At 64.9% G+C, this 12573-nt stretch overlaps 1 protein-coding gene across 1 annotated transcript in view; it reads right to left on the bottom strand.

The window, feature by feature from the left end:
* The window catches only part of LOC142824331 (protein bicaudal D homolog 2-like), a 44928-nt gene extending 39000 nt beyond the window's left edge, over positions 1 to 5928 (bottom strand). The window contains exons 1-3 of the mRNA XM_089770462.1: positions 5836 to 5928; positions 3347 to 3443; positions 3152 to 3277 (exon numbers count right to left, since the gene is read on the bottom strand). Coding sequence (XP_089626588.1) covers positions 3152 to 3277; positions 3347 to 3443; positions 5836 to 5928 — 316 coding nt within the window. The remainder of the gene's footprint in view (positions 1 to 3151; positions 3278 to 3346; positions 3444 to 5835) is intronic.
* Between the last annotated feature and the right edge of the window lie 6645 nt (positions 5929 to 12573).

Raw genomic sequence — 12573 nt, 5'->3', positions numbered from 1 at the left:
GCCCAGGGGTGTGGCAGTGCCAGCTGGGAGCAGCAAGAGGGGCTTGGTCAGGCCAGGAGTGTGGATGGGGCCAGGAGTGTGGCAGTGCCAGCTGGGAGCAGCAAGAGGGGCTTGGTCAGGCCAGGGGTGTGGATGGGCCAGGAGTGTGGCAGTGCCAGCTGGGAGCAGCAAGAGGGGCTTGGTCAGGCCAGGGGCGTGGATGGGGCCAGGAGTGTGGCAGTGCCAGCTGGGAGCAGCAAGCGGGGCTTGGTCAGGCCAGGGGCGTGGATGGGGCCAGGAGTGTGGCAGTGCCAGCTGGGAGCAGCAAGAGGGGCTTGGTCAGGCCAGGGGCGTGGATGGGCCAGGGGTGTGGCAGTACCAGCTGGGAGCAGCAAGCGGGGCTTGGTCAGGCCAGGGGCGTGGATGGGGCCAGGAGTGTGGCAGTGCCAGCTGGGAGCAGCAAGAGGGGCTTGGTCAGGCCAGGGGCGTGGATGGGCCAGGAGTGTGGCAGTGCCAGCTGGGAGCAGCAAGCGGGGCTTGGTCAGGCCAGGGGCGTGGATGGGCCCAGGGGTGTGGCAGTGCCAGCTGGGAGCAGCAAGCGGGGCTTGGTCAGGCCAGGGGTGTGGATGGGCCAGGAGTGTGGCAGTGCCAGGTGGGAGCAGCAAGCGGGGCTTGGTCAGGCCAGGGGCGTGGATGGGCCAGGAGTGTGGCAGTGCCAGCTGGGAGCAGCAAGCGGGGCTTGGTCAGGCCAGGGGCGTGGATGGGCCCAGGGGTGTGGCAGTGCCAGCTGGGAGCAGCAAGCGGGGCTTGGTCAGACCAGGGGTGTGGATGGGCCAGGAGTGTGGCAGTGCCAGCTGGGAGCAGCAAGCGGGGCTTGGTCAGACCAGGGGCGTGGATGGGCCAGGAGTGTGGCAGTGCCAGCTGGGAGCAGCAAGCGGGGCTTGGTCAGACCAGGGGCGTGGATGGGCCAGGAGTGTGGCAGTGCCAGCTGGGAGCAGCAAGCGGGGCTTGCTCAGGCCAGGGGTGTGGATGGGCCAGGAGTGTGGCAGTGCCAGGTGGGAGCAGCAAGCGGGGCTTGGTCAGGCCAGGGGTGTGGATGGGCCAGGAGTGTGGCAGTGCCAGGTGGGAGCAGCAAGCGGGGCTTGGTCAGGCCAGGGGCGTGGATGGGCCAGGAGTGTGGCAGTGCCAGCTGGGAGCAGCAAGCGGGGCTTGGTCAGGCCAGGGGCGTGGATGGGCCCAGGGGTGTGGCAGTGCCAGCTGGGAGCAGCAAGCGGGGCTTGGTCAGACCAGGGGTGTGGATGGGCCAGGAGTGTGGCAGTGCCAGCTGGGAGCAGCAAGCGGGGCTTGGTCAGACCAGGGGCGTGGATGGGCCAGGAGTGTGGCAGTGCCAGCTGGGAGCAGCAAGCGGGGCTTGGTCAGACCAGGGGCGTGGATGGGCCAGGAGTGTGGCAGTGCCAGCTGGGAGCAGCAAGCGGGGCTTGGTCAGACCAGGGGCGTGGATGGGCCAGGAGTGTGGCAGTGCCAGCTGGGAGCAGCAAGCGGGGCTTGGTCAGGCCAGGGGTGTGGATGGGCCCAGGGGTGTAGCAGTGCCAGCTGGGAGCAGCAAGAGGGGCTTGGTCAGGCCAGGGGTGTGGATGGGCCCAGGAGTGTGGCAGTGCCAGCTGGGAGCAGCAAGCGGGGCTTGGTCAGACCAGGGGCGTGGATGGGCCCAGGGGTGTAGCAGTGCCAGCTGGGAGCAGCAAGAGGGGCTTGGTCAGGCCAGGGGTGTGGATGGGCCCAGGAGTGTGGCAGTGCCAGCTGGGAGCAGCAAGCGGGGCTTGCTCAGGCCAGGGGCGTGGATGGGGCCAGGAGTGTGGCAGTGCCAGCTGGGAGCAGCAAGCGGGGCTTGGTCAGACCAGGGGCGTGGATGGGCCCAGGGGTGTGGCAGTGCCAGCTGGGAGCAGCAAGTGGGGCTTGCTCAGGCCAGGGGCGTGGATGGGCCCAGGGGTGTAGCAGTTCCAGCTGCAGCCCTGCACTGCTGAGTTACTGCTGCCTCCTTCCCCGCGCCCGGGAGGCAGCTCGCCAGGTGAGCCTGCACCGCCCCGTCTTCAGGTAATACTGGCACAGATTGGTCCCTACCGCAGAGCATGGCTCCCCCATTATTTACCCTGGGGCCAGAGGGGTGCCCCGGCCCTGGGGGCTAATGGGAACAGTGACTGCCACAGCCTGAGAAGCTATTCGTGGTTAGCAGGAGTGGCTGCGAGTTGCTCAGCCCTGGGAGGGAGCGGCTGCATCTAGACTGGCAAGATTTTGCACAAAAACTTGCCAGCTGTCTACACTGGCCACCTGAGTTTGCGCAAGAGCCCTGACTCCGTAATGTCCAAAGGAGTGCTGCTCACGCAACGCTGTCCTGCTGCCGCTCGGAGAGAGCCGCCTGCGCAGGGACACTTGCTCGAGAGGCCTGTGCAGACAGGGAAGAACCGTTTTGCGCAAAAAAGCCCCGATGGCTAACATGGCGACCAGGCCTTTCTTGCGCAAAACCGCGTCTAGAGCGGCCACGGGCGCTTTGCGCAAAAGCATCCTGCCGATCTAGACGCGCCTTTGCGGAAAAGTGTTAGATGCAGCCCGTGCGCCGGCCAGAGGAGCAGCCCTCTGGGCTGGGGTCAGGGCCAGGCACCGCTGGTTACAGGGAGAGGACAGAGCGGGGCAGTAGGTAGGGGTGCAGGGCCAGAAGGCGGCTGGCTCGCCTGCCCCCCGGCGTGGCCGGAGCACTAGTTAGCAAAGGTGCTCTTCCCGGCGGCTATGATGCTCTTGGCACTGATCCCAAAGAGTCCAGGAGCTCAGCTGGCTTGCCACTCCGCGGCACCGCTGAGACAGCCAGGCTCTGGAGCACCACGCCAGGGTCCCCGGACACTGCTGCGGCCACCGCTCCCCCAATCCCACTAGAGAGAGAGGAGGAGTGAGCCACATGGCTCCCGGTGCAGTCGCCCACCTCACCCAGGGCTCTCTTCCAGCTCTGCCACTCAGGAGATCCCTTCCAGTCCTGGCTTCCCTCGAAACCCTCCCTCCAGCAGCTGGAAGTCAGCCCTTGGTCAGTTCACCCTCCTCTGGCTACACAAGGCAGGCCTCTGAGGAGTGAACTTCCCTGCTCAGTCCCCAGCCCCCAGGCAGTGTCTAGCAGCCTGCCCCTTACCCTCTCTGGAATGATCCTCCACAGTGACGATGCGCCCACCAGTAGCTCGGGCACTAGCGATTATGGTGGCTGCATCCAAGGGCTTGATGGTGAAGGTGAAGGGGTCGATGACACGGATGCGGGTGCCTGGAAGGGACAGAGGGTCAGAGGAGGAGAGGCAGGGGAGCGAGCTCAGCTCCCCCGCCGCCGGGTTACCTTGCTTGGCAAGCTCGTCAGCAGCAGCCAGGGCCTCGTGCAGCGTCACCCCAGCTCCGATCACCGTGGCCCTGTCGGCGTCGCTCTTCCGCACCACCTGGGGAAAAGCCACAGAGGGAGGCCAGGCCAGGCCCAGCACGGCGGGCAGGCAGGCCTGCCCTGCCCTCAACTCTGGTTTAGCAGGCAGCTTCACCTGAGTGTTTCTGGCATCTCCTGGTGTCTGCCCCAGCCTGCAGCCAGTCCCTCGGGAGGGGGGACTCCCCCCCCAATTCCACTGACGCACCAGTGCTCCCCTGTTCCTCTCCAGAGCAAATCCAGCCCAGCCAGCTCCCTGGGGCAGGCCGGCCCGGAGCACCAGTCGCCCATGGCATCTGCCAGCACTTGCCTCAGCTCACCTGGGCAAACTGCTACCCCAAAGGGCAGCCAAGCTGGGATGGCTCCCAGCCGTGGCCCCTTCTGCCCAGTGTGACGGCGCGTGGGGGTCCCCGACCCTGCCCCCGTCCGCAGGCAGTCGCGCCGCGCAGGCGGCCGGTGGGACAGGAGGGTTACGGTTCCCAGGGACACGGTGTCGTACAGGAGCGACGTGAGCACAGGCACCGAGAGCAGGCGGCTTCACCCCTCCTCACAGCCTCCCCCCACAGCCACTGCTCACTCGCCCCAGGCAGCCCTGCCTCCTCCTTCCAGGCCCACGGTGCTACTGGACAGGAGAGACTGACCATACTTCCCCAGTGACTCACACCCAGCCGCCCCCCCATGCAGCTAGTGCTGCAGGGCCTGGGAAACTGAGGCGCACGCACACAGCGCGTCACTACAGGACAGTAGGATCACATAGCACCCATAAGACAAACAGCCAATTGCAGAAAGAGACAGCCCCCCCCACTACGTCACACCCCCCACCCAAACGGGAGGGCTTCAAGTCCTTCCTACGGGCAGCCCTTCTCCCCATCATGGGACCCCTTTCCACGTCCCGGCCTGCACTGCCTGCTTGCCAGGCCTTGGGGTTTCTCTGCATGCAATAGCCCCACCAGCCACAGCTCTTGTTCTGCCTTGGGAGCAGGCTGGGCCCAGTCTATGCCGAACCCAGTACGGCCAGCCGAGGCGCTCGGGCACTTCTCAGGTCACTGGCAGTGTCTGCTGGACAGCCCAGCCAGGGAGCTCGGGGAGACAGCCGTGCAGCAGGCCCAGGAGCCGAGGCCTGACGTGGGGAGCACACACCACTCTGGCCCGGGATCCCGGCCCGTTCACCCTCCTGTGCCAAGAGCCACTTCGCACTCCCGCCCTACCAGGAACAGCGTGCCAGGGCCCTTCGCCACCGCCTGCTGGGTGCCTAGTGCCTCAGTTTCTCTTCCTGCTCCACCACTAGCCTCGTCTCGCACCAGCTCCCTCTGCCCTTGGCCTTTTGCCTTGAGGCATTTGGGAGGTGCCATCCTGCAGCCATGGAGCTGGCTTGGGCAGCTCTGTGGTACCGTCTCCGAGCTGCCGGGCAGAGCCATAGGACTGCCCCCCTCACTGGGCCGCCCACTCCCCTGCTTTCTCCCAGCATTGGATGGGGCCCGTTATAATGGGCAGCCCCGTCCTAAAAGAGCCTCCAAATCCAGACAGGGCAAGAGGAGAAACTGAGGCACAGCACGGCTGCCATTTGCCATGGGTCCCCCAGGTGAGCGTGGCTTGCTTCCCCCCCGCACAGAGACTCCTCCTCGCCCCACACCTTGGCCTGGCCAATTTCAAACTTCTCCTCTGGTGGGTAGATGCCCGGGGTCTCTGGGCTGGATGAAGCAGATGCCCTGGGGAGCAGAGGCAGACACGGCGAGTCGCAGGCGGGCTTAGAGCTGCCCCTGCCAGCCACGAGGCACAGGTGGGGCTCTGGGATCCCGCGCACGGCCTGGACCCTGGGCTCACCCTGCAACAGCCACCCCACCTAACACATGCAGCGCCTGTGGTGTAGCGGGGGGGTCTGCTCTGGGCCCCCGCTGGGATGGGAGACTCTCGACTCTCCCACCAGTGGATTAACCAGACACCCCGGCGCAGCGTCCCCGAGAGACAAAGGGCGGGAGACCAGCACTGGCTGAGGGGCAGTTTCTGGCTGGTATCATGGGGAAGCAGCCTAGGGAAGGGGCTGGGATTTAGGGGCCCAGGCTCCCCCATCTCAGGGGGGCTGAGGCATCCTAGGCCTGCCCTGGAACCGGATTGCATCTGTGCTGGGCTGTGTCCTGGAGAAGCCATAAACTCCCCCTGTTCTACCCGCTGGGGGAGTGTGTCCGTGCCACCAGGGGGTGCAGGAGGCGGGGACCCCGACGCGCCGCCCCCCAGAATTCCCAGCTTCAAGGAGATTGCAGGGCCCAGGATTCCTGCTCCCAGCCTAACCCAGGAGACGGCCCCCCCCAGCCAGAGCCAGCGAGAGAACCCACAAGTCCCTGCTCCCTTGGGGTCGGGGGCGCAAGCGCAGCCGAGGACAGGGCACCCCCCCCCCTTCCGAGGCAGCCCCTAACCTGGGTGTTGGCTGCCAGGCAGACGGCGTCACTGGGGTAGAAGACGGTGCAGCCAGGAACGGCTCGGAACATGGCGATGTCCTCCAGGGCCATCTGCGAGGGGCCGTCCTCTCCTGGGGGGCCGGGGCGAGAGGGGCCAGGCTAGAGAGCAGGCCCCCCCGCCCGCGTCCTGCACCAGGCAGCCTCCAGGGGCCACAGCCCTGCCACCCGCAGGCGATGGGGCCACCGTGCCAGGGTCCGTGGGGAAGCCACAGGGCAAAACATCCTAGAGGAGTGGCCCCGTGAATCCCAGCGAGCTCTAACCACCGCCCGGAGCCAGAACCAGCAGGGGGCTGGCAGCCTGGGTCCAGGGAAGTCTGGAGGTGTGCCTAACGCAGTGAATACAAGCAGAGAGAGGGGAAGTTTAGAAGATAGGATACACAAAGAACAAGTTAAAAATCACTTAGGAAAGTTAGATGTCAGCAAGTCACCAGCTCCTGATGAAATGCATCCCAGGATACTCAAGGAGCTGATAGAGGAGCTATCTGAGCCTTTAGCTATGATCTTTGAAAAATCATGGCAGGCAGGGGAGATTCCAGAAGACTGGAAAAGGGCAAATATTGTGCCCATCTATAAAAAGGGGAATAAGAACAACCCAGGAAACTACAGACCGGTCAGTTTAACGTCTGTCCCAGGGAAGATAATGGAGCAGGTAATTAAGGAACTCATATGCAAACACTTGGAAGGTAATAAAGTGATAGGGAATAGCCAGCATGGGTTTGTGAAGAACAAGTCATGCCAAACTAATCTGATAGCTTTCTTTGATAGGATAACGAGCCTTGTGGATAAGGGAGAAGCGGTGGATGTCATATACCTAGACTTTAGTAAGGCATTTGATACGGTCTCGCATGATATTCTTATTGATAAACTAGGCAAATATAACTTAGATAGGGCCACGATAAGGTGGGTGCATAATTGGCTGGATAACCATAGTCAGAGAGTTGTTGTTAACGGTTCTAAATCCTGCTGGAAAGGGATAACACGTGGAGTTCCGCAAGGGTCTGTTTTGGGACCCGTACTGTTCAATATCTTCATCAATGATGTAGATATTGGGATAGAGAGTACGCTTATTAAGTTTGCAGATGATACCAAACTGGGTGGGGTTGCAACTTCTTTGGAGGAGAGGGACATAATTCAAAATGACCTTTGCAAGTTAGAGAAATGGTCAGAGGTAAACAGGATGAGGTTTAATAAAGAGAAATGCAAAGTGCTCCACTTAGGAAGGAACAATCAGTTCCATACATACAAGATGGGCAGCGACTGTCTAGGAAGGAGCATGGCAGAAAGGGATCTAGGGGTCATAGTGGACCACAAGTTGAATATGAGTCAACAGTGTGATGCTGTTGCAAAAAAAGCAAATATGATTCTAGGTTGTATCAACAGGTGTGTTGTAAGCAAAACTCGTGAAGTCATTCTGCCGCTCTACTCTGCACTAGTTAGGCCTCAGCTGGAGTACTGTGTCCAGTTCTGGGCGCCACATTTCAAGAAAGATGTGGAGAAATTGGAAAGGGTCCAGAGAAGAGCGACAAGAATGATTAAAGGTCTAGAGAACATGGCCTATGAAGCCAGGCTTCATGAACTGGGCTTGTTTAGTTTGGAAAAAAGAAGATTAAGGAGGGCCATGATAGCGGTTTTCAAATATCTAAAAGGGTGTCACAAGGAGGAAGGAGAAAATTTGTTCCTCTTGGTTTCTGAGGACAGGACAAGGAGTAATGGGCTTAAAGTGCAGCAGGGGAGGTTTAGATTGGACATTAGGAAAAAATTCCTAACTGTCAGGGTGGTCAAATATTGGAATAAATTGCCCAGGGAGGTGGTGGAATCTCCCTCTCTGGAGATATTTAAGAACAGGTTGGATAGACATCTGTCAGGGATGGTGTAGACGGAGCTTGGTCCTGCCTTGAGGGCGGGAGGCTGGACTCGATGACCTCTTGAGGTCCCTTCCAGTCCTATGATTCTATGACTCCTGGCAGAGTCCTCAGGGCCCCATCCCAGTGGACACGGGGTCCAGCCAGGGCAAAGGTGGGGAACAGGCCCCGATCCCTGCCTCAGCGGCTGAATTCTAGGCTGAGGTGCAGGCAGACCCCTCCTTGCAGAGGCTGAGGGACCAGGCTGGCCTCCGTGCAGCTCAGCCCCGGGGGAGAGGTGGCCAGGAGAGATTCCTGCGGGGGCGTGGACTCCTGTTCCGTGAATGGCTTCCCCCCAGGAAGGTGAGGGCATGGGGGGTCCAGCGGCAGCTGGTCGTCCCCCGAAAGTATCGCCTCAAGCTGCTGTATTTGGCCCATGACGTCCCCGTTGGGGGCCACCGGGGGATCCGGAGCACCCGGCTGAGGCTGCTCCAGCACTTCTACTGGCCGGGAATCTTTACAGCCGTGCAGCGGTACTGCCGGTCCTGTGACTCCTGCCAGAGGGGCGGGAAGGCCCAAGACAGTAGGAAAGCGGCTTGGGGGTCTCTACCCCAGATAGAGGACCCTCTGGGCTTGCTGAGAGAGTTATGGGAGGGGAAGACCTCCCTGGATGGAGCATCGGGGATGGGAGCCGCCCTGGCTGTCCAGAGAAGGCTCGCTGGGCTCATGGCCCCGGCCCGAGAGACCCTGGCCAGAGATCAAGGCCAGCGGAAGGGTGGGTGTGACCCCCGAGGACAGGCCTGTGCCAGTCCCCCCGGAGTGGGGCGGCGAGTGGACAGAGGGAAGCCAGCTCATGTGGGGCCTCGCCACGGCCGGCCCGAGTCAAGGGGAGCACCCATGTCCCCAGGGCGGGTTCCCACGTAGAGGAGCCGAACTTCCCTAGGTCACGAGCGGAGTGACCCTGCTCAGTTCGCTCTCGGAGGGGGGAGAACTGTGACGTAGTGGGGGTACTTGCTGGTTTCTATGGGTCTGTGGTAACCCCACTGGCTGCCGTGGGTACCGCGGCCCAGAAGGACAGGCCAGGAGTCATTATGCAAAGAAGGTCTCAACCTATCTGACCAGTCACCCCCCATGGAGAGGGACAAAGGAAGGGGGATGCTGCCTGGGCTGGGGGCAGGGCTGGAGGAGAGTGAGTTAGTTTCTGTCTGGGAGCATGGAGAAAGCAGCCTCAGCAACAGGCTGGGGGGTTTAGAAGCAGAGACCCCCCATATCAAGGGGGGCTGAGGCATCCTAGGCCTGCCCTGTAGCCTGGTGACATCTGTGCTGTGCTGTATCCTGGAGAAGCAAGAAACTCCCTCTATTCTACTGGCTGGGGGAGTCTGTTCGTGCCATTTCGGGGGTGCAGGAGACGGGGGACCCCCAACGCGCCGTCACAGAGGCACACACAGGCCTCATACAAATGCTGCACAAAACTCCCAGTGCATCCAGTGTCTCACCCCCAGGGGCCGTGTCTGGGTGTGGGGATCCCATATAACCAGCCCTCCCCCCACCCCGCGGGAGAGAGGCTGCCCCGGCCCAGCACCCACAATGGCTGATGCCCCGATGCCCTTTGCAACCTGAGCAGACAAGGTGGCACCTTTTGCCCAAAAAGCAGGCGAAAGGCAGGAGGCAGAGCTAGGACCAGGCTGCTCTGTGTGAGGGGGAAAGGCCCTGGTTTGGGGCCCCGGGTTAGGGGGCAGGGCGCCGTCCTGGCTGCTCCTGGGGCTGGTTCTGACACGTCTGTTCTACACTGTGTCCCTGTTGCCTCAGCCCCCCTGTGCTCCCGCCGGCTGAGCCCCACACTGTCTCGGTTACCCAGAGCGGTTCCGGTCCTGCTGGGGTCAGGGTAGTGGGGGGGGGAGAGGGAAGGACTCGGCCCCAGTAGCCGTGCCAGCGTCCCTCGGCCCCCCAGCGCCCGCTAACGGGGACCAGCGCCCCAGCCCTGCGGCTGCACCCCAACGCGCCGTCGGCCTGCCCGGCTGCCGGGCACCGTTCACTCAGCCCCCAGAGCCCATCGAACGTTCTGCCCGTTTCCACGGAAGAGGCAGCAGCGAGATGCCAGTGTGGCCGGCGAGGGCACCGTGACAGGGCAGATCGTGGGCTGGTCGTGCCGGGCCCGTCTGGGGCCAGGGCTCCAGTAACGCCTGGGCGGAGGGGAGGGGCTGACGCGGAGCTGGCCAGAGGCTGGGGGCAGGGAAGGACCCGGGTCACCTGGACGCGTTGGGCCGGAGGGGTCCGAGCAGGCTCCACAGGGGACGGACAGACCCCCGGCTGCTCCGGGCCGGGCCCGACTGGCAGACAAGGCCCTGGCGTCCCGGCGGCCCAGAAGCTGAAGCTGAGGCGCCCGGCAGCAGGGCAGGCCGACGGCGCGTTGGGGCGGGGCCGCAGGGCTGGGGCGCTGGTCCCCGTTAGCGGGCGCTGGGGGGCCCCGCCGGAGCGCTGCGTCCAGGTCGGGCCCCGCTGCGGAGGGGCCGGGGGCGCAGGGACAGGGGCCCGCGGGGCGGAGGGCCGGGGGCTGGCTCGAGCGGAGGGTTCCCGAGAGCGAGGGGCTCCCCTTGCCCAGGGGGCTCGGCTCGGGATGGGGACAAGCGGGTCCCCGGGGCTGGACTCTCGGTCCCTAGAAGGTTCAAGGCCTGGCTGAGCTGGGGCCGGGCCCGGTGCCTCCTGGGGCCCTGCCCGCCCAGTGGCAGGGCAGGTGCGTGGTGGGGCAGCAGGGGGCTCTGCTCACTCTGGGGCTCGTTGGATAGCTGTCCCTCGCAAGCCCCCCAAAGTGCCCCTGGAGCAGCCAGACACCAGCCCCACCCTGATGCTCCCTCCAGAGCTGGCTGCCCAGAGGGGTCCCGCCACCCTGCCTGGAGGCGGATGTGCGCCAGGGCCAGGCGAGGCAGAGGCCAGGGTGGTGCCAGGGGGCTGCTGGGTGGCGTGGGGCCAGGAGCTGTGGGGTGAAGTGGTGGCGCTGAAAGAGGCCAGTGGCTGGCCCGGCAGGCAGCCTTTCGTCAGGCCCAGTGCGTCCCGGCGCCCCACATCCGGCACGTCTTTCCCTTCCCCAGTACCATGTGCCTGGCTCTGCCTGTCCAGTGTCTAGTGCCCCCAGGTCTGGCACCGCCCTGACCGCCCCCCATCACCCAGGGGTGGGGAGGCACTGGCCCTTGTTTCCTCCCCCCAACCAGGCATGAGGCTCAGCGGGCGGGAGCACGGCAGGGACTCGGCAGCACCGGCACCAGGAACAGACAGGACAGCCCAGGCCAAGGCTCTGCCCCCCACCCAGACGCCTCATCTCCCCCTGCCTGGCCCCTCCTCCGGCCTTTGTCCTGCTTCCCTGGGTACAAGGTGGCACCTGGTCGCCCCCTCCCAGTCTCCGGGTGCGAAGGGCCTCGGACAGTGTGTGTGGAGGGGGAGGCCGCCCCAAAATCCCCATCCAGGGATTGGTGCAGTGCCCAGGGAAACTGAGGCACGCATGAGGTCACTGCAGGACAGCAGCTGTGCCATGCGACATAAGGCTAATACGATCTCCACTTCGTCACACCCTGTGCCCAGGACTGTCCTGCCTCATTCCCCTCGGTGCCCCACTTCCAGCATGGCCCCCCATGTGCTGAGCTGCGTTCTTGCCCACTGGGTTCCTGCCGCCCTGCAATCCAGTCAGCAGCGCGAGAGGGCTCTGGCGGGTGGGGCCAGGAGGCACCTCAGGGCCTGGCACTGAGCTGCAGGGCCCCCCAGGCACCGGCTGGAACTGAGCTGCAGGGCCCCCCAGGCACCGGCTGGCACTGAGCTGCACGGCCCCCCCCAGGCACCGGCTGGCACTGAGCTGCAGGGCCCCCCAGGCACCGGCTGGCACTGAGCTGCAGGGCCCCCCAGGCACCGGCTGGCACTGAGCTGCAGGGCCCCCCCAGGCACCGGCTGGCACTGAGCTGCAGGGCTCCCCCAGGCACCGGCTGGCACTGAGCTGCAGGGCCCCCCAGGCACCGGCTGGCACTGAGCTGCAGGGCCCCCCAGGCACCGGCTGGCACTGAGCTGCAGGGCCCCCCAGGCACCGGCTGGCACTGAGCTGCAGGGCCCCCCAGGCACCGGCTGGCACTGAGCTGCACGGCCCCCCAGGCACCGGCTGGAACTGAGCTGCAGGGCCCCCCAGGCACCGGCTGGCACTGAGCTGCAGGGCCCCCCAGGCACCGGCTGGCACTGAGCTGCAGGGCCCCCCAGGCACCGGCTGGCACTGAGCTGCAGGGCCCCCCAGGCACCGGCTGGCACTGAGCTGCAGGGCTCCCCCGGGCACCGGCTGGCACTGAGCTGCAGGGCCCCCCCCAGGCACCGGCTGGCACTGAGCTGCAGGGCCCCCCAGGCACCGGCTGGCACTGAGCTGCAGGGCCCCCCAGGCACCGGCTGGCACTGAGCTGCACGGCCCCCCAGGCACCGGCTGGAACTGAGCTGCAGGGCCCCCCAGGCACCGGCTGGCACTGAGCTGCAGGGCCCCCCAGGCACCGGCTGGCACTGAGCTGCAGGGCCCCCCCCAGGCACCGGCTGGCACTGAGCTGCAGGGCCCCCCAGGCACCGGCTGGCACTGAGCTGCAGGGCCCCCCAGGCACCGGCTGGCACTGAGCTGCAGGGCCCCCCAGGCACCGGCTGGCACTGAGCTGCAGGGCCCCCCAGGCACCGGCTGGCACTGAGCTGCAGGGCCCCCCCAGGCACCGGCTGGCACTGAGCTGCAGGGCCCCCCCCAGGCACCGGCTGGCACTGAGCTGCAGGGCCCCCCCCGGGCACCGGCTGGAACTGAGCTGCACGGCCCCCCCCGGGCACCGGCTGGCACTGAGCTGCACGGCCC

This window comes from Pelodiscus sinensis, chromosome 18 (genome assembly GCF_052426305.1).
Source record: "Pelodiscus sinensis isolate ZL-2025 chromosome 18, ASM5242630v1, whole genome shotgun sequence".
NCBI lineage: Eukaryota > Metazoa > Chordata > Testudines > Trionychidae > Pelodiscus > Pelodiscus sinensis.
This window is presented reverse-complemented; position numbering and strand designations above follow the sequence as displayed.